The sequence below is a fragment of the Acipenser ruthenus genome, chromosome 6, assembly GCF_902713425.1.
Source record: "Acipenser ruthenus chromosome 6, fAciRut3.2 maternal haplotype, whole genome shotgun sequence".
Classification (NCBI taxonomy): Eukaryota; Metazoa; Chordata; class Actinopteri; order Acipenseriformes; family Acipenseridae; genus Acipenser; species Acipenser ruthenus.
Window position 1 is genome coordinate 32,112,551 of NC_081194.1, and position 22,640 is coordinate 32,135,190.

At 36.7% G+C, this 22,640-nt stretch overlaps 1 protein-coding gene across 2 annotated transcripts in view; it reads left to right on the forward strand.

Moving 5' to 3' along the window:
• The window catches only part of ehd3 (EH-domain containing 3), a 43,007-nt gene extending 24,857 nt beyond the window's left edge, over nucleotides 1-18,150 (forward strand). For both annotated transcript variants that reach the window (XM_034019022.3, XM_034019023.3), the window contains 3 exons: nucleotides 5,944-6,356; nucleotides 14,019-14,183; nucleotides 14,974-18,150. In XM_034019022.3, the coding sequence (XP_033874913.1) occupies nucleotides 5,944-6,356; nucleotides 14,019-14,183; nucleotides 14,974-15,501 (1,106 nt within the window). In that variant the 3' untranslated portion in view covers nucleotides 15,502-18,150. The remainder of the gene's footprint in view (nucleotides 1-5,943; nucleotides 6,357-14,018; nucleotides 14,184-14,973) is intronic.
• Nucleotides 18,151-22,640: the final 4,490 nt, after the last annotated feature.

Consider the following 22,640-nt stretch of genomic DNA (forward strand, 5'->3'; position numbering starts at 1 on the left):
TCTTGGTATCCGCAAATAGATTTTACCGTACTGTACTACTCGTGTGTACAAAACTTCACTTTGCAAGCAATGGTAACGCAACGGACTGGACCCCGGCCACGACAGATACCGCATCGTTCCATGATCCACCAAAATGTGCTGTGTGTGCAAAGCTTAGCAATGACTATGCTGATTGTATTGGCAATTAAAATTGTCAAATTCTGCGATCCAAGTCAGGCTTACAACACATGCAGTTAAAGTGTTTCCTGTCTTAAGTATCTGCAGATCACACGATGTGTGCGGATATTCGTTCTCCAAGACGAACATTATTAATATTAATATCAAAGTTCTGTTCTGACTGATGCAAATATGTGCGTCTCTGTATTGCTCTTGCTGAGCTCACCTGTAACTCAAAGCCCTTGAGGACCTGCCACTTCTCCCACTTACTGTGAGTATTAGCCAATTTATAAATGTACTGAATGTAATATTACTGTATTTTTTTATTATTTGTAAGGAGAAAGCACAGTGATTTCAGTTCAGTTTTTTTCTTCTTGCGCTTCAGTTTTGTTTGCTACAATTTGCTTTGTTTTTGCAATGATAAAACACAGTGTTTGGCTCTGCTAACACACACATAAGAATACAATAGTTATACAATTCTGTGGTTATGGCAGCGAAAGAACTCCTGCAGTAACAAATCAGTAAATAAACCAGACTAGTAAAAATGAGACAGAGTTTTGATTTCCCAAAAAACTCCTTAAAATCTAGTGAAGAACTCTCAAACCAACAACAGGGGTAAAACTATATTTGTGTAGCTCTATGTTTGTATGTCGGTATGGGGATAGGAGTGGAAATGTGCTCCGGACCTTGACCTTTGAAGAATTTTGGACCTTCATTAAAATAATTGAGTACCCCTGCCATAAACCATTTTTCTCTGTTCCTGTGCTGTGAATGGCTGCACATGTTGGAACGTGTTGGAACAATTGTAATAATGGCTGTGCAGTTTCACAGTGATACACCATGTGTTGTATTCTCTACTTTTTCCTATGAGTAGACTTTCTGATTGAGATGGACAAAGAAATGCACAGCAGCTTTGTGTAAATTCCTGGGGAAACTGTCATGCTATTCATTAGATTGAGGAGAAAATGCCAGTATATGGCAACAATTTTTATTTTAAGCAATGAACGATGTGCATATCCAGCCCCTCTACATACTGGCATTCTGTATAATTCAGCATGTTTTTTGGGTCCTGACCAAATCTCTCTTGAAATGAATGGTGTGATACCCTCTACAATCTGGAACCTGTCTATTCTGGAATCCAGCATGATTCTTAAGTCTCTTCTTCTTAAAATCAATGTAAATCTGACTGTGCAATCCAGCACAAGTCATCTTATAAAAAACTAAATCAAGACGCTGCATATAGACTCGCATGTTCTGCCGGTGCCATTTTGAACTGCAATTGTTGAACAGCAAAATGTCTAAAAGTCCACACAGCAAGCTATCTCTTGAAAGAAAATGTGCGCTTATCAAAAAAGCTGAAAGTTTACCAAAACCTACACAAAAAAGAGCTAAGTGAAACATGTAAAATCGCAAGGCAAACCGTTTCACACATTCTGAAAAGAAAAGATGCCTACTTACAGCAACACAGAGAAAACCTGAATGCCAGCAGAAAGCGCCTGAATCCTGCATGCAGGTACAGTATGAACAAGTGAATGTCTTTCTGTGCAAATGGTTTAAACAGGCTTATGCAAATAACATGATTTTTTGAGACATTGTTGTGTTTATTATACTGTCCATGTCCAGTATTTTTTTTTAAAAGCATTAAAATAGTTGTCATTTTACCTCTCTGTAGGTACAGTATTATATAGTTTTACTGTAACTCTGTAATCCAATCATGGACACCCTCTATGACCTGTGGTTGTACAGTAATCGTGGAATCTTGTCTGTTTGGAGGCTCCATCTATTGTTATTGCTGTGTGGTAAATGTTTGTTTTCTTCTTCACAGCAGCATAAAGTGTTAAAGTGACCCTTTTGCTTTGTATAGTAGGCCTGAATTAAATCAAATTTTGGTTGTGGTGGTGCCAAAATTGCAACTTAATCCAGGCCTATGTTATTATATAATGTAAGAAATTAATTGCATACCATTTTAACTGTAAACAAAGCTCAAAAACATTTATAACCTTAACTTTTTGCTGTACTTAAAATAAATAAATCAATCAATCAATAAATCAATAAAAATAATAATTAGATTCCTTGTTGCCAAACAGTGTATGAACTTCTTGGTGCAAATGAAACAAGTTTATGTATTAAACATGAAACAGTTGTATGTTTTAAACAATCAAATTGTGCTTTTGTAGTCTTGCACTTTTACAGCCTTTTAAAAATCTAAATTGTGTTTTGGAGGTGATTTTCCTCCTACTGGTTGCTGTTTAAGTAATACAATAATCGTCCCCGATCAGTTGACTGTGTAAATGTTACCATTTGACCTTCTAATCATTATCATACAGTATATATTCCTTTGATAAGTTTACTCTTATGTACTCTTGGATTGTTCAACACTGTATTTATAGTCTGTTCCCTAATAAGGAGATTTATATCTTACGTGTCACATCTGTAAATTGAAGTTGTTGTTGTTGTTGTTAATAAAAGCGAAATGAATAGGTGGGCGGGCGGGAGGGGGGGGGGACAGTTGTGTTCTTGACCATGAATAGCAAGCAACTGAAATTGACACGAACATCTAACCTACAAGTAGTCTCAACAGAAAAGCTCAATGCATTGTTTTTAGTGGTGCAGCTGGTGCTGGACTGAGACCATTATATTACTCTACATTGGAGTTCTTTGTTCCGCGTTCTTCTGTAGCATTCCACAGCAGATGGTTAAGACGTGTTGGAAGTGAGATGCTGTGTGACGGTGAACTCTGGGATGTTCTTTTGACAAAGCAATTTAACTTCCCACTAGTTTTTCATCATTTTCCATTAGTCCTGTTCAGGTTGTGCATTTTCTTCATCAGGGATATTTTGGTCTGGAATGTACAGGTATACACGATTGGCCCAAGTGTGAGTTTATTGCTCCCAATAATAATGACTAGATGTTAAGACCTTGTTTATACCTCCTTTATACACCACCGGCAATTTTGTCTGCAAGTTCATGTCTGAATAATTAAAGCTACTGTAGGTAATAAAACATTTTGATAGTGTACAATGCAGTGTAAGATTGTCAACCTGATGTGATGGAGGATTGCCACCAACCCAGTATCCTGCAAGTGCAGAGGATGTGTGATTTTTACAAAAATACTATTCAACTCATTATACAGCATTTTACCTTGATAGTATTGTGTATATATAGAACAAAATAATGTGAGATATGTGACACATTTTTATACCTAAACAAACCCTTCATCTGTCTAGTGTTCTACAGCTGGATGCCCAAATGTATTTCCAGCACCTGTGCAAACTTGTATTCTTGTATTCTTACAAGATTTTAATCTTTACAAAAGTCTGGCTGTGAATAAACATGTTTTCACTAGGAGCAGCTGTAACAAAAACAGACTACTCCGCTGTTTTATAGTTGCATAACAGGAAAGAGCCATCAGATGCCAAGTAACATTTGTAAAATGAAGGTTGATGTTAGCGTATTCGTTTGAAATAAAAATACGAAAGTTAAGCACCGGACCTTTAAACCACAGGGTAACATCATGGTAAATTAAAATGTTTATGTATTGTGCTGATATGTTTTGTTTTTGTATATTCTTTATTACGTTATTAAAACAGTGATCATAAGTTTATTTTTTTATAACTTTTTTACCTTCTGATTTCCTTGTCTTCTAATGTCGCGCTAAAGAATATAAAACATGAGCATAAACCAGAGATTTATGATTATCCGTTTACTTGTAGACCCTGCTGAAGTGCAATTTGGAAATATTGGTTAAATACTTTTTTCTAGCCATATACTTTCAATTGTTTTCTGGATTTGTTCAAAGTAATAAGGTTTAGCCTACTAGACCTACTAGACATGAACATCTATCTCATGTTGGCCACCAATAGCATTTTTTTTTTAAAACAGATTTTTAACCAAACCAAAAAATTGATTTTTACCAGCTTCATTTGGCTGTCCAACAAATGTCATATATGGCTCATTGAGTCTTTTTTTGTTTTGTTTTAATTATAAAATAACCCATTTAGGTTTTTAATGTTTTTGAAAAGATTACAACCTGTTATCTTAGGTAGGAGCAACTACAGTACAGTCAAAATGTGGTCAGATGTTTTTTTTAGCTTTACACATAGCAGAATGGAAAAGGAAGGATGATGCCCTTTGTCACACTGTCCTAAAACTGTTTACATAATTCAGTATACAGAATAAGTTTTGATCAGTGTGAACTCCCAAACGCCTGCCAAAACAAGGTTGTCCTGTGTAGCAAATGTTAAATATATCTATAGAAAAATATCTATCCTGTTTATCCAGTACTTTTCATTTCCTGCTGGGAAATATTTCTTTATTTATTTAAATATACTATATAAAATAAAACCATATACATTATGTTGGGGAAAGTGTTCTCAAACCATTTTTGACACTTTTATAGCCTAATAGTCCTCTTGTATGATGAGATTTTACCAGGAACTGCTTTTAGAAGCCTGAAACTTTTGTCTAATTTCTTATAATTTTTAGCTTAGAATTATGATTGAGTGTTTTGAAGTTTTGCATAATACTTGTAAAGAATATTTGTTTCATATCTTCTATCGATCTAGATTGTAGGCACCACTGCATAAGTACACACTTTTATAAAAAGTAGTGGCATATTATGTATGTTTTAGACAATTTCCTACAGTAAGTTGTGAGTGTGTTTGTGTTAAATGGTGCAAATCGTGGGGGTTGGGGGATCTCTACTTTTACAATTCCCTTTTTCACAAAAGTACTTCTGGCTCATCAGGATACTGTGAAGAGGTCAAATTCTTTACCTGTTTCATGCATTAAGGACATTTTTAAGGAATGTACAACACATAAGCAGTTTTGGCCATTTGGTTCAGCTCTTAAACAGAGTAACCCAGTTCCATGCCCTGATTTCCTCCCCCTCTCTGGTGCTGACAGAAAACTGATAGGGTGTAAAATATTTGTGTCCTGAAGGGAAAAAGGATTTCCATCACACATCCTTCAGGGAAAATATAAATGGAATGACTGTATAAACAAGCATGGCAGAATAGTTGCAGTTTTTAATTTTTGTTATGTATTAAAATTGGGGGAGGGGGCATCATTTTTCTAAGCCATTTTGTTGCCTAAAGGAACAAATCTTTGAAATTTAAAATAATTATTTAAACTCTTTCAACACTGCGGACATCAAAGGAGGTCCAGGAACAATACATGTGGTGATGACTCAAGCTCAAGTACACCAAATTCTGTAGAGATGTTTCCTCCATTTATTGGTGATACATTAACTACATGTGATGATTCCATGGTGCACATGCAAAAAAAAGAGCTGTGTAACTAATGGCCCATATGGTGAGAACATGTCTGAAGATTTCAAAAATTCCTCCACATTGACACAAGACAACTTGTGCTGGAATGTTTCTGTACAGGAAAATGAATGCATTCAACCCAGCAGAGCAGTTAACTGATCCTGGTAATGGGTATGCCCCACTATAATATTGTATGGCTTTTTCCATGAAAGACACAGAAACAGTTTCATTATGTATTTTCTTTTTGAAAAGCTACTACGTGCTGGTTAAGGGCTGTTATATCCACCTACATTGTGCCGAGTTAAAGACTAATCCATGTAATTTGAGCTGTGTGCTTACAGGTAATTGACCTAGCAATTGCCACCTGCAGTTTCCTACATGGCTTTACACTACAGACTCAACGACTGTAATGTTTTCCCTCCACAAAACCATTTTCCCTACCCTTCTAATAATGATCTAGTAATTTGTCTCTATCTTGCTGTAGCATCCCAGTGAGTTTTGCCCTTCTCTTTCACAGGCTATGACTTTGCTGCGGTGCTGGAGTGGTTTGCAGAGAGAGTTGACCGAATCATTCTCCTATTCGATGCCCACAAGCTAGACATCTCAGATGAGTTTTCTGAAGTGATCAAGGCACTGAAGAACCACGAGGACAAGATCCGTGTGGTCCTGAACAAAGCTGACCAGATCGAGACACAGCAGCTGATGAGGGTCTACGGTGCCTTGATGTGGTCGCTGGGGAAGATTGTCAACACTCCTGAGGTGATCCGGGTTTACATCGGTTCCTTCTGGTCTCACCCACTGCACATTCCTGACAACCGCAAGCTCTTTGAGGCAGAGGAGCAAGACCTCTTTAAGGATATTCAGAGTCTACCCAGAAATGCTGCCTTGAGGAAGCTGAATGACCTGATCAAGAGGGCAAGGCTTGCTAAGGTGAACAAAAATATATATCATTTTTTTAACCAATGAGAACATTCAGTGGGAGCAACCTTGTCATTTGCATCAGTAACCCTTGTATTTATTTTATTTGTTTTCATTCGTGTTTTTGTTTATTTGCAATGATAGTGGTGGAATACAGTTTTAACCTAAAAAATATGCCTTTAATAAACAAAGAATCTATAAAATAACCTACAGTATTACCGTATTTGCTTGAGTATAAGTCGAGAAATTTAAACCCAAAACAGAATACTGAAATTGATCTATAATTTATAGTAAAAGCCTATATTTACTGATTGCGATGACCGACGGCAGCATAAACACTATGGAGGGGCTTATTATTATTATTATTATTATTATTATTATTATTATTAACATTACCTTTTCTATTGCGTGACCCTGCAGCATAGTGCTTCTATGAGAAACAGCAGAACCTCCATTGTGGGCAAATCCTTGTTGCCAGAGCAAATGTTTCTAATTTCTCTCAAATCAAAGCGCAAACATGTCAAGATTTGGTGAAAACGATTCCATGACATTGTCTATATGTAAAAAAATGAATCCCAGGTTTGTTTACATCCAGGAGCTGTCACGTAAAACACAGATGCAGTTTCATTGTATTGCAGCCAGACCACACCACCCCACACATTCCATTGAAATACATACTTCCATGTGGGCTAGGAAGGAAGTAGGGGTGGGTCTTGTATATTAAAATAATACTATTGTAGGTTATAATAAAAAAAAAAGTACTGTACTGTATCGTAATATTCGTTAAAATGCGTCTGGCGGTTCTAGGTAGAAATGCTTTTAAAATTATTTTGGAAGTCTGCCGCTCAAATGGCTTCAGAATATCTAATACATATATTTAGGGAAAAAAAATGATACCCGAATCTTGCTCTCACAATAGGGGGGGGGGGGGTCGACTTTCACACAAGGTCGACTTTTACTCGAGCAAATACGGTACTTTGCATATTTTATTACCATTTAGTTTCTATTTGTGTCTAATGTTAAACATGCAATAGGCCCCCACTACCAACCAATCATTTTAGTGCTTACATCACTGTAAACAAAGCATAAACATGGCAAAGGCTTTATACTTGAGCTTTATACAAGATTAATGATTCCAGTCACAATCTGGTTACATAATGACCTTGGTCCTCTCGCAGCATTAACTTTGGGACACCGGAACAATTTTATGTGGTCATTGCTAATTCACATATTTCCCAAGGCAAAAGCCTAATTATTGTTAGGTATAACAGCTTACAATTACCCCCCTTGTGATGCATCAAATTTAAGAACATTTTCTTCTCTATCAATTTAGTGTCCACATCCACAAATCTTGCCAGTTTTTTTAAAGAGCTCAGTGCACTACAGTGCAGCACTTCTCCCCAGTGATACACACAGGTCTGTGCCAAAAGCTGCAGCAGCAGGATGCTCTGTACTTATGTTCCATACCTGCATGTGGGCTTGTTTGGCGTTGCTGCACTGCGTTAGGGCAGAGATAGAAAAATAAACTATCGGAGCTTTCCTCTGTACAGTCGGTTGTATTCGTATGCACAGAACCACATCCTGTATTTCCAATCATTGATCTTGATTAAATAAATCCTGTGCAGAGTTAGTTTATTCATTGATCTTTCTTTTATTAGCTTAGAAAAAAAGTGTTTATTACAATATTAGATTTAATTTGTAGTTTTAATGAAATGTAACCCTATTTTGAGGTAACAAGTTCAGGTATCTAATTAAACTCATAGGATTGGACAAAAAATAAAAACTCCTGTCAGTAAATGTATGACCATCATGACACGAATACGATGTTGCAAGGTGTTTAATATTCTAGTAGGGTATGAGATCATTCCTCAGCGTTCTCTGTCTCTAATTCCTTCAGGGAAGTTAAACCGGGTGTTGAACAGCAATGACTCGATGAAATCTCCCGTCTGAAAAGCTGTTTTGTCGAGGTCAACACATGAAGTCACATGTTTTACTTGTGTTGAGAGTCAGTGTTGAGTTTTGGATTTCCCTTTAATAAAGTAAAGAGGTAATTTTGACATTGCAGCTGAAACTCTGCGTGAGCCTACATTATCAGGACTGACATACCTTGCTTAGATTGGCCAGAGCTGCAATATTCCAAATTGCTTTCATCATTTTTTTTTACAGAAAACAGCATTGCCTTTATTGTAACGGTACGATACTGCCATTATAGGTAAGAGCAGCTGGCAGAGCCTTGTTTAAACTCGATTTTGAGGGATATGTTTTCTCTGCTGTTTCAAAGCAGATCAGAATGGCATTTCATATGCTCCATGTCAGTGTGAGTAGTTTTCAGTTTAGTTTTTAAGTTACAGAATAAATAGCGAAAAAATGTGTTTTGAGAAATTAGTCAGGTTTTTTTGGCGCTAAAATAATGAAAAAACGGCTGCATGTTTAAAACGGCTGCGTGTTTAAACCCCGTACCTGGCAGGCGGATAATACTCGTTGACTAGAAGTGTATTTTTTGGAACTTAAAAAATTGATAATGTTTAGCCAATTTTTCTTTGTTTATTTTTTTCTAACTCAAAAGTTATGCGCGCACAGTTGAGCTCCACCACCAAGAGTAAGTTAGTGGGTATTTGTCAGTTTAATAATTCTCTATGTGTAATTAAATTTTAATTCCTTAGGTTACTTATGTCTTGTGGATCGTGACTTAATCCATTTTCATTTTTTACGAGTTATTAAAAAAAAAAAAATTTTTAAATGCTTCCGACCTTAACTAAGTCTGTGAGGCTAACCCTGAACAAGTTGATGTAGCAACGAATTAAATGTTACCTCTTAAATATTTACATGGATATTAATATCTATAATAAAAAAAACACAATAAACGGGTGTTAAGGTTCAACTTGCAAGTGAATTTAATGACTAATAATAATGAATATTAAGTCAATATTAAAGACTCTTAAATCTAATTTTCTTTTGGATAATTCAGGAACAGTGAATTAAATGGGGTAGATAATGAACTGCAAAAAAATATTTAAGGAAAATGTGTTTCAATGGGGTATGCTTTTTTTGTGTGTGTGTCGCTCACTTGGTTGGTGCTCCTGTTTGGTGAAGGATGATTTAACAAATCTGCCTCTGTGAAGATTTACAAAGTGCCTAAAAAACATGAATTGTGGGTGTTGTCATGATCTGAAATTTTGAAAGTCATTGGCAGGAATGTCTTTAATTTCCTGTTCCTCTCCAGTTTCTATGAGATATGAATGTACCAGCTTTAGATCTTTTTTTTATTTTTATGTATTCTCATTTTGTTGATTATTAATGAACGTTTCTCTACTGTGGGTGTTGTCGAATGATTGAAAACAAGACATTTTGTGTTTGAATTATAAGTGATCTCGAAGTCGAATGGGTCAAAGTGCAAATATATTTCTTTAGAGAAATTGACATTTTGACATCAGTACGTCGAATGGCTCAGGATGCAAATATAGCCTTCATCCAAGTATTATTTATTTCCGAACACAAAAATCATGTAATAAATTGCTCACAAACATTTATGAGATTTGCAGCATTTGAATCAATACATATAGTACAGTTGAGAGTACACTAGGGTAGCTGCATTTGAACAAAAAAAAAAAGTAAACTTAGCGTAAAAGTGTTTTTCTATTTTTTTTTTAATGTGATTTACCCCAGTGTTTTGTTTACATGATGAAATCCCAAGTATCTGAAATATCCTGTTGTTCGTGATTATTAGGCTATTATCTTGTTTTATATTAAGCAATTAAATGATTGAATAGATTGTATGGAAATGTGCAGTTCTCCTAATGATGCCGTTTGAATCATCAATGTGCATTTTTAAACAAGGTATAAATATTAATATATTTATCAATATATTCACGTTGTTATGAATAATCAATCAGATAGCTAGCCTAATATAAATGTAACTAAAGTATTCAGGTTTTAAAAATTGTTAAATGTAATAGCTTGTTTTATGCATGAGAACTCTATGTACAGTGCCTTGCGAAAGTATTCGGCCCCCTTGAACTTTGCGACCTTTTGCCACATTTCAGGCTTCAAACATAAAGATATGAAACTGTAATTTTTTGTGAAGAATCAACAACAAGTGGGACACAATCATGAAGTGGAACGAAATTTATTGGATATTTCAAACTTTTTTAACAAATAAAAAACTGAAAAATTGGGCGTGCAAAATTATTCAGCCCCTTTACTTTCAGTGCAGCAAACTCTCTCCAGAAGTTCAGTGAGGATCTCTGAATGATCCAATGTTGACCTAAATGACTAATGATGATAAATAGAATCCACCTGTGTGTAATCAAGTCTCCGTATAAATGCACCTGCACTGTGATAGTCTCAGAGGTCCGTTTAAAGCGCAGAGAGCATCATGAAGAACAAGGAACACACCAGGCAGGTCCGAGATACTGTTGTGGAGAAGTTTAAAGCCGGATTTGGATACAAAAAGATTTCCCAAGCTTTAAACATCCCAAGGAGCACTGTGCAAGCGATAATATTGAAATGGAAGGAGTATCAGACCACTGCAAATCTACCAAGACCTGGCCGTCCCTCTAAACTTTCAGCTCATACAAGGAGAAGACTGATCAGAGATGCAGCCAAGAGGCCCATGATCACTCTGGATGAACTGCAGAGATCTACAGCTGAGGTGGGAGACTCTGTCCATAGGACAACAATCAGTCGTATACTGCACAAATCTGGCCTTTATGGAAGAGTGGCAAGAAGAAAGCCATTTCTTAAAGATATCCATGAAAAGTGTCGTTTACAGTTTGCCACAAGCCACCTGGGAGACACACCAAACATGTGGAAGAAGGTGCTCTGGTCAGATGAAACCAAAATCGAACTTTTTGGCATCAATGCAAAACGTTAACACAGCAACACAGCTCATCACCCTGAACACACCATCCCCACTGTCAAACATGGTGGTGGCAGCATCATGGTTTGGGCCTGCTTTTCTTCAGCAGGGACAGGGAAGATGGTTAAAATTGATGGGAAGATGGATGGAGCCAAATAAAGGACCATTCTGGAAGAAAACCTGATGGAGTCTGCAAAAGACCTGAGACTGGGACAGAGATTTGTCTTCCAACAAGACAATGATCCAAAACATAAAGCAAAATCTACAATGGAATGGTTCACAAATAAACATATCCAGGTGTTAGAATGGCCAAGTCAAAGTCCAGACCTGAATCCAATCGAGAATCTGTGGAAAGAACTGAAAACTGCTGTTCACAAATGCTCTCCATCCAACCTCACTGAGCTCGAGCTGTTTTGCAAGGAGGAATGGGCAAAAATTTCAGTCTCTCGATGTGCAAAACTGATAGAGACATACCCCAAGCGACTTACAGCTGTAATCGCAGCAAAAGGTGGCGCTACAAAGTATTAACTTAAGGGGGCTGAATAATTTTGCACGCCCAATTTTTCAGTTTTTTATTTGTTAAAAAAGTTTGAAATATCCAATAAATTTCGTTCCACTTCATGATTGTGTCCCACTTGTTGTTGATTCTTCACAAAAAATTACAGTTTCATATCTTTATGTTTGAAGCCTGAAATGTGGCAAAAGGTCGCAAAGTTCAAGGGGGCCGAATACTTTCGCAAGGCACTGTATATGTGTGTACAGTGTGGAGGGATCTACTTTCCATTGCATATAAATATCAGTTTTTAAAATCAGCCTTCCAGTAAAAAAATAATGGATATTAAACACAAAAAACTATGTTTTACTTGATGGTAAGAGCTGACAGTTCTGAAAGACGAGAAATTGGTAGGTGAGGCCGCCACTGCGCCCTTACCCGAGCCATGTTCTGACAAGGATTTCCAGCACACACTGCTTAACTGGTACAGTAGGTGGCCTGTAATGTAAAATGTGTTTTTCTAATTTCTATGATTGTAAAACTCACTTACATTCTGCAGGCACACAGTAGTCCCTCACTAAACCTGACATGTCAGGGAACAGACAGGTCTGAAATGAGTGTCCAGTTTTTAAAATAAATAAATAAAAAATCACACACACACAGTTTATAGTGCTAGTTTTATTTTAAATGTATAAATCATTGTGCTGAAATAACATTGTGTTCTCTGTACACATTATGTAAAAGTACAGATCTGTACAGTAGGCCTATACAGTACAGTAGTAAAATCAAATACTTAGCACACTTTTTTGTTTTTACTTTAGCCTATAGGCTACTTGTAACAAAGAAATAGAACATGGTGCCGCATTGGCACATTATGATACTATAAAGTACCTTACATATACTGCACACACTTTACAGAAATAAATAATTTTTAAACTTAAACTTTACATTGTATGCATTGCTGCATACAAACACATAGCCTACGTGTTACTCTTTTTTTCTGTTGGTATGAGTGACTTTCTTTTCTTTGTAAAAAGCAATTATAAAGACTACAAAAACCATCACACTAAATTGGTTATTACTGGGGGACATACGTTGTGTGTCCGACGTATCTGACTGTATGGCATAAACGTGTCTGTATTAGCGAGGGACTACTGTACTGTGGAAATTGGGGATCTTATTTTAAGAAAATAACAGCAATTTGACAGATGAAGGAAGCATTGCCTAGTCTCTCCCCTTGCACATCCACTTCCAGTAGTGTGCAGTACATGCAGTTCTTGTCTCCTGTTGTTTTGTCCTTGGGAGGATCCTGTGTTCTGTTAGAAGCTGCAGCGTGCAGACTCCAGATGGTATAGTCCTGGGGCTGCCCTGTAACGGGACGAGACCAGAGGAGTTCTCCATTATTAGCACTTGAGGGCCAGCCTTTAAACAGCTGTGAGCTGCTGAACAGAACATCTCCTGGCATCTTAGTTTCCTGGCAGTCATCACTCACACGTACAGAAGCATTATGCACTTCCACGCTGTCAACGTTTATGTAATAACCATCCGGCTTTATTATCCATGAGTACAGTTATAATGGAATTAAGTAGCTGCTGCCTTTTTGTGGCATTTCTGCTTGGCCATTTGGATTTGTGTATTGTAATGATTGTGGCTGCTAAAGGCTTCCCAGAAATGTAGATGTTTAAAGCTCAGTCGTTTTATTTGTTCTTATCCCTTACTACTTATTAGTGATTTATTAAATGTTGCAGCTTTAAAACACTTTTGTTACAGTATCTTGTATTTATTGTTGATGGCTACAAGTTGGATTATTGTACTGAAAAGCTTTACACACACACAGTACTGTATATTTAGCTAAATTAAAATCATCACTGTTCCGCCAGTTAGAAAGCAGTATAGACATATATAATTTAGTTTGTATGCCTCTGTCATTCATTATTGACAAACATTTTGACTTCGGATGATCTCCAATAGGTGAAAAACTATAAAAAATGAATTTTGATCTTGATATTCTCCCTGAAAGATTAAAGGTTAATGTATGGTCTGCCATAGGCATGCGTGTGTTAACATAAAAAAAAAAGTATGTTTATTTTATATAACAAATGTTACATTTTCAAGGAATGGTGCATGTGCTTATGGATACTTGCCTAATATGGGACAGAACAGTTGATACTTTGGTGTAAGTACCCAGGGGCCACAAGCACCTACATCTTGAATACAGCAGGGTAGTGCTAAATTGACCATTATGAAAAATCAATATATAGGGGTAAAATCTATTTGTCAGGGATTCTTGCTCTGTCTTAATTTGTTTAAATTGTTTTTGCAGGTTCATGCCTACATTATTAGCTCTCTGAAGAAAGAGATGCCTGCTGTGTTTGGAAAAGAAAACAAGAAAAAAGAACTGATTGGCAGCTTAGGGGAGATCTACAGCAAGATTGAGAAGGAACATCAGATCTCCCCAGGGGACTTCCCCAACCTAAAGAAAATGCAGGTGAGAGACATGGGTTTGGCGAGAATATTGCCACAATTGCTTCAAAATGATTATCTCAACACCCCCAAACCATAGTTTCTATGTTTATAGAGGCCTGGATTAAATCAATATAATGCCAGTGCCATGGCCATTACAAAGTATTTTCATTTAATTCAGGCCAAGGTATGAGAATTAGATTTTGTTAAGGATCTCCTGTAAGATGAATGATTTTTACTTTAAGCCATACAATGAACTTCTTATTAATGGGGGTGTTATCTTTATTACAGTATTTTCTCACATAGGTGACATTCAGATTACAATGTGCTATGGGAGTGTTTTTTGTTTTGGTTCACAAAGTAAATATCTATCTAGTTTGTTCATTTTTTTATCTGTGTTATGGGGCAAAAAAGGTAAGCATGTAATCTTATATTGACATTTTAAAAGATTTGCTGCTAGAGACACTGATTGCAAAGACTGTTCCGGAAAAATGCATATATGGCATTATCAAGTAGCCTACTGGGAAAAGTAAAGGCCCACTTTAAAACCCTGTTGCAACATTGTTTAGCACAAGTTATTGAGAGTGTTAATAACACTTTATTCACACACAATCTCCATTTTACTTGAAATGCAATAGAAAACTAGGTAATGAAAGGAACACTACAACTCAAAACGTTGTAGAATTTATTTGAAGCTGATATCCTTCCAAACGGTATGCTACTGTTGTTTTTAATCGTTATTTATTATAATATTATAGCTCAATAATACATAAATAGGAAATCCTCACACATGTATATTGTGTATTTTCTCCTAGGAGCTGTTACAGTCTCATGATTTGAATAAGTTCCAACCCCTAAAGTCCAAGCTGCTGGATATGGTGGACGACATGCTGGCTCACGATATCGCCCAACTCATGGTGCTGGTGCGGCAGGAGGAGACGCAGAGACCCAACCAAGTGGTGAAGGGCGGCGCCTTTGAGGGCACCATGAATGGCCCCTTTGGCCACGGTTATGGGGAAGGAGCAGGCGAAGGCATCGACGAGATTGAGTGGGTGGTGGCCCGAGACAAGCCCATGTATGATGAGATCTTCTACACCCTGTCACCCGTCAACGGGAAGGTGACAGGCGCCAACGCCAAGAAGGAGATGGTGAAGTCCAAGCTGCCCAACACTGTTCTGGGCAAGATCTGGAAGCTGGCAGACATTGACAAAGATGGCATGCTGGATGATGAGGAATTTGCTCTGGCTAACCATCTTATCAAGGTTAAGTTGGAAGGTCATGAGCTGCCAAGTGATATTCCTTCCCACCTTATTCCCCCTTCTAAGAGAAAAATCGCAGAATAAAAAGGTTGTTGGGGAACGTGTGAGGAAGGAGAGAATTAGTACTCCTTATTGAAGGTCATTTTAAGCTTTCATAAAATGATCAGTGGTTAATGAAGAGACTGGCCTAAAACACACTCAGGCTATTGAGCTTTTGTGTTACATATTTGCTTCTTAGTATGTGATATATAAAGAAAGCAAACAAGAAGTGCAGAAGTCTTGCTGAAGGAAATGGATTGCAGTCTTAGCATTAATACTTGTAGAATTGATGGTAGATATTGATCCATAGTATTAAAAAATTATAATAATAACATCATCTTATTCTGGGACCCAAGGCATGCATTACCAGAAAAATATTTAAAAACTAAAATCTTAATTCTCTTGTTTTGTTTTATTTTATTTTACGGATACAATTTTGATTTGAAATAAAGTACCAACTAACATAATTTTATAAATGGTCCACCTGTTCTATTGGTTTGTTCTCTTGCACAGTTAAAAAGATAGAAGTAAAACTAAATGCAAACTCTAATTAGCCTGACCTATAGACTGTTAATCATATAACCATATGTTAGCAATCAAAGTCCTTAATGTATAGTGTTTGGTACTGGTATTGCATTTAGAAGTAGCAACCCTTTCTGTACATGCATAGCCATTTAACCTGATAAATTAACTTTGTGGTGCTTTTTCTGTAGAAGTTAAATGCAAGTACTGATCTTATATTTGGAGATGTTTCCATAAAATGAGTAGAATAACTTCACATACTGTACTACCATGGGTGATTGTTTGGATTCTGTGTACAGTATGTAGATGCATAGAGTAGCTGTAATCAATACTAATATGGTCTTGCATATGAACTCCATGCACTTATTTACTACTATCAAAATATTTATTCTTTCATGGTGTTTTATATTCAAGACATAAATATAGTGTAGTTGTAACATCACACAGTAATCACCATGGAATACAATGTGGGTGAGTAATAAAGACATTTACAGCATTAAGGGACATTAAAATCTGGTAACAATTGTCTTTGTTTTTTTGTTTTTTTTCATGGTTTAATTGTATTTGTTTTATGTAAGAATTGCCCAGCAATGGGATGGATTTCAAAAGTGCTTGACATATTTCAAACAGGGCCTTATCATTAGAAGGTGAAACTGTGTCGTTCATTGTGACCAAATCTCTTTATGGGTACTTTAGCCTTCTCGAAACTGTAGTGAATGAAGTCTTGTATTATCTAAATAAGGAAATAATTAACAAAGTTCAAAGAGAGTTGTTGATGTCAAAGCTAAATGTACTCTACAGCTGAATCTTCACCTGAGCAACTTTTATTGTGCAGCCGAGTTACTATCAGCCACGCTGTCACACGCATTCAGCTGAAACAGCTGACAACATGGAAAATTGTATTGGACGTGTTATAGTCGTTTAATCCGATTGCTCAAAAAGTACAACCCCAATCTAATCTGCAGCCACTGTGAAATAGCTGTTTTATTGCAGCAGTTAATCTTGTGTCCTTGAAAAAAATCCCATCATTATAAACCATGTAAATGGCTTCCAGTAAATTGATACAGCTAATTTTAAAGTAAATATTAAATATTTTGCATATTTTATGTAAGACTGTTTATCAGAGGGAAGTACCAGTGCACCAGAAATTTCAAATTTAGTAATCAAAATATTTCTGAAAAATAGGCTAACTATTACTACCTGTGTATAGTGTTATATTTAAAGTATATTATTACCATATGCATTTGTTACAGGTCAATAACCCTAGCTTTAAAGACTTTCTGTGTGAGTTTGAGGCTGTAAGTCAGAGCAATAAAGAACATATACCCATTTAAGAATACATGGTTTCTAAAAATGGTTTCTGCATTTTTTTTTATTTATTTATTTTTTAATAAAATAGAAATATGTAACACATTGTTCAGAAAGGCTGTACTTGTCCCCCAGTTTCAAGTCTGAATATCTAGTTGGTTTATTTCAGTCATTTGAGGCATGGAAAGACCTACATTTATTAGTCCAGAGTAGTGTCTTACTTTAAGCTAAAAACTACACAACTAGTTATTTAAGGGATATACTTTTGAAATCCAAAATGTAGGCCTTATCGATATTCTTATTGTTGAAAGCCATAGCTGTATTTAGTAAACAATTGGCTTTGTTTCAGATTTTCCATACTAGTTTTCTGTCTGTTTATATCAGCAGTGACACTAGATGATGCTGGTAAGAACTAGATACTTTTCTTATTACTTCTCTCTGCACATTTTGTTGTTGTTATTAAGCATTTTAGAATATGCTTATTTGAATTTATTCATTGCTAACGTCAGGCTGTGAGAAGTAAGGCCTGGTCTCATACATTGAAACCATATGCAAACACTGTTCTTCCAAGAATTTATTGAAAATGCTGTGTGGGGGAAATAACATACTGGGACATCTCAATATTTACCTAATAAGATATATTACCTGTAGACAATAGTATGATGTCTCTTTCTAGATTGTGTTCTAGTGTTGTATATAACATTGTTCTGTATGTTAACCTGGTTGCTGAGTACGTGCTTACAAAAATTGTAAAAGCTAAAGTATTTGTGTTCCCTGTAAATTTCTGTGAAAAATATTAATAAAGCATTCCTCACAGGCAAATGCTCAGCTTCTTTAAAAATGAATAAAAAATATTAAAGATTATTTTCCTAGTTGTTTGTTTCACATTTCGTGACAGTGTTCTACAGTGCTTTGTAAACCTGATACAGATATAACTCGTAAGTAAATTTAAATGTATTTACTGTGACTGCTAGCAATGCACCCAGTTTCTTTGCAGAAATGCCTCTGGGGGGAATAAGGGTTATAATGTGTCTTGCACAATTCAACTAAATATTTTTTCCTTATGCTCCCTTTTATGGAAGTATGTATTTTCATTGACATATATAGGTGGTTCTAATCAAACAATGCAAACGGAAAACAAATGAGTAAGAGAAGATGTAACCACTGAGGGAGCCATCATGGTTTCTGTTTATCCTTCAAAATCAATATCTGCAATTGAAATATTATTATTATTATTATTATTATTATTATTATTATTATTAATAATAATAATTCTAACTGGTACACTAATATTTTCATTTGATTTGACCATTGTTTTCAATATGGCTCACCACAAATATACAGTGCTGTGAAAAAGTATTTGCCCCCTGCTGATTTTCTGCATTTTTGCATATTTTTGACACAGAATGTTATCAGATCTTCAACCAAAACCTAATATTAGATAAAAGGGACCCTGAGTGAACAAATAACACAAAACTTGATACATATTTCATTTATTTATTAAAGAAAGTTATGCAACACCCAATGCCTCCGTGTGAAAAGATAATTGCCCTCTTGGACTCAATAACTGGTTACGCCACCTTTAGCAGCAATAACTGCAACCAAATGCTTCCTGTAGTTATTGATTAGTCCCTCACAGCGCCGTGGAGGAATTTTGGCCCACTCCTCCATACAGAACTGCATCAGCTCAGTGACATTTGTGGGTTTTTGAGCACGAACTGCTCGTTTCAGGTCCTGCCACAACATCTCAATGGGGTTTAGGTCTGGACTTTGACTAGGCCATTCCAAAACTTTAAATTTCTTGTTCTTCAACCATTCTGATGTAGACTTGCTTGTGTGTTTCGGATCATTGTCTTGCTGCGTGACCCAGCTGCGCTTCAGCTTCAGCTCACGGACGGATGGCCTGACATTCTCCTGTAGAATTCATGGTTCCTTCAATGATGGCAAGGCATCCCCAAACCATGGCACTACCACCACCATGCTTGACCGTTGGTATGAGGTTCTTGCTGTGGAATGCAGTGTTTGGTTTACGCCAGACATAACAGGGCCCATGTCGGCCAAAAAGTTCCACTTTTGACTCCTCTGTCCATAGAACATTGTTCCAGAACTCTTGAGGGTCACGCAGGTGCTTTTTGACAAACTTGAGACGAGCAATGGTTTCCGCCTTGCTACTCTGCCATGAATCCCATTTTTGCCCAGTGTCTTTCTGATGGTGGAGTCATGAACACTGACCTTAGCCGAGGCGGGAGAGGCCTGTAAATCCCTGGATGTTGTTCTAGGGTTCTTTGTGACATCGTAGACGATTTTATGCCTTGCTCTTAGATATTTTGGCAGGACGGCCACACCTGGGAAGATTCACTACTGTCCCAAACTTTCTCCATTTGGACAATATGACTCTGACTGTGGTTCGGTGGAGCCCCAGAGCCTTAGAAATGGCTTTGTAACCCTTTCCAGACTGTTAGGCATCAACAACTTTTTTCCAGAGGTCTTCAGGAATTTATTTTGTTCGTGGCATGATGTGCCTCTAGAACCTACTCCACACTAGGCAGCAGTGTGGAGTAGTGGTTAGGGCTCTGGACTCTTGACTGGAGGGTCATGGGTTCAATCCCTGGTAGGGGACACTGCTGCTGTACCCTTGAGCAAGGTACTTTACCTAGATTGCTCCAGTAAAAACCTAACTGTATAAATGGGTAATTGTATGTAAAAAGTAATGTGATATCTTGTAACAATTGTAAGTCGCCCTGGATAAGGGCGTCTGCTAAGAAATAAATAATAATAATAACCTGTGTCCTGACAACTTCTCTCTGATGGTAAGGGCCAAAGTTAGTCAGATTTATATTGGGCAGAGCTGGCATGGTTGTTAACCAAAGTACTCAAACAGCTGACCCTAATTATCCCTTTAATTGGGTTGAGTTAACTAGGGGGCCAATAACTTTTTCACACCTGAAGATTGCATGTTTGATTACTTTGCACACCAAACAAATGAAAGAAGCACCAAACTTTGGTGTCATCTTTTCTCTCAGACTCCCTCTATATACTACTACAACCCACAAAAAAATCTGACCAAATACAATGTGAAAAATGTGAAAAAATATAGAAAATCAGACTGGGGGCAAATACTTTTTCACGGCACTGTACATACAGGAGAAAATCTCATGAAATATGAGCTAGGGAAGATGGGTAATGCCTTACAAGAATGTGGTCTTCAACAGGAAAGTAGATTTACAGGTGTTCCAGAAGATATTATCCTCTGCAGAGGAAAAATAACAGGATTTTTTATCAATAGTTGGTATTGGTATCCCCTAGTATGGTTCTTGATGGTATCTAATCCTTTGTGACCTTTTAAATGGATTTTCGTCTCTGAATCGTTAGATGTTCTGTAGCTGCAAGGCAGTCAAAACCTTCCACTGCATTGTTTTGTATGTGGAATAGTCTAGTGCAGATTAGTTTCAACATGTCTGTACGTGAGTACAGGAGATCGATTGCAAGTGCTTGTTAATTGGGTTGTTTTACTGTCAGGTTAAGTTTAGCAGTGTGAACAATTGGAACTAGTTTGGTTTCTCAAAGCAACCATAAGTATATTGCAGGGCTCCAGTGAGCAACTAAGCTGCCTATGGCTGCGGTTATTTAGCGGATAGTATCAAAGCACAACTCCTATGCTCAGAGTTGTTGCTGAAAGTACTAAGCTGGTCTCTGGTGTCAAGCGCCCCCTACAAGCTTCAGTATGGAATCAAGTAATAGAACTCAATAGATCCCTTGTAGGGATGGTATTAGGCATCATGTAGGTTTTCACTACGTGATTGATTCAACTTGATGGTAAGTAAGCCGCCTCAATCCTGATCCGGATACAACAATTCAATGCATACCACAAATGGAAGAGGGAATGCAATTTTATGTTCAAAAAATGTAATTTAAGATATTATGTTTTAACCCTTGGCTACCAAACTCTTGAGGCTACATTCTACTCTGCTTGTACAAACAAAAGATTGAATGTTTGGTGTCACTAGGAAATTTGATAAAACGAAAAAACTATTACCCCCTCTTCCTGTTTTTAGTGACTTATTTACTGTAATGCTACATACCAACTTCCTTCCATTCTGTTTTTTGATCAAGATGGACTGTGCTTTGTTCAGTCCTGTCTCTATGATGATTTAATGCCATTTAGAATGTCTTCCTCTATTGATGTCTGTTTATGTTATGGTTAGTTATTGAATGCTTTTTGTCCATATCTATCTAGTTATATACTGCTTAAGTGCACAAGGGTCATAAAAACTTCCTGAATTATGTCTCCAGCAGAAACATATTCCAGTTCCAGTGGTGATAAACAAGTACTGTACTGTATCTATCTTCTTCCAAACAGGTCTAATTTTAGACTTACATAACCCTGATTGCTATTCAGACACATACGATAAATATATGGCTATTTTTTGGCTGAATTCATGCATTCCTGTAATGCCGAATTCCTACATTATATTCTTAAGTATTGGACATTACAATTCTTTGATTGCCTCATTAAAAAGGGGTGCAGAATAATTACTCCAGCCAACTATACCTATCACAGCTCCCTAGTTCTCCCCATTACTCTTGTTTTTAAATCAGTCACATTGATTTTATTGCCTGAATCCTAATTTTTAAGGCAAGACACTAACCCCCTAGTCTGACCTGTAGATAATCATTGTTTTGTTTATTGGTAATCCTGCTATTGTGTCCTGCTGTACTACTCCATTACATTGGAATTCTATCCAGAGGGTTGATAGTGCATCTTTTTAAGACTTTTCACACTTTATTTTGTAAAGCACTGTTTGGATGTTAATATGAAGGAAGCTGTTCAATGTCAATGAAATTAGTTCAGTACATATTGTATGCAAATGCATTTGTGAAAACATTTTTCTTTGACTGCGCCTTGCACTTCCTTAAGGTTAGTAAAAGTGATTGCCCACTGTTCTGAACTATTTGTTTTAAGGGAACACACATCAACACTTTGATTCAACTTGAAACTATTCTTTATTCCCTAATGTTTACACGCTAAAGTTGAATTGAAGCAGCAATAAACCAAGCAGGCTTCATACTATAGTAAACAGTTTTCCCCTCCTTTCACTTATCACATGATCTTCCGGATCCGAGGATCTTGGGTGATGTAGTATCTTTGTTATATACACTAAAGTCCCCCTTTGTTAATTGCCTTTTCGTGAAGAACTTAATCAATCATAAATGAGTTGCAACAACCTCTGGCCTGACGAACCTTTATTAAAGTTCAGCAAAAAAAAATAAAAACTACATTTCCAGAGGGTACAGTAACTGAATCGGTCTCCTCAATACAGTATTTGAAGGCAGACGCAAAGAACAAGAATGAA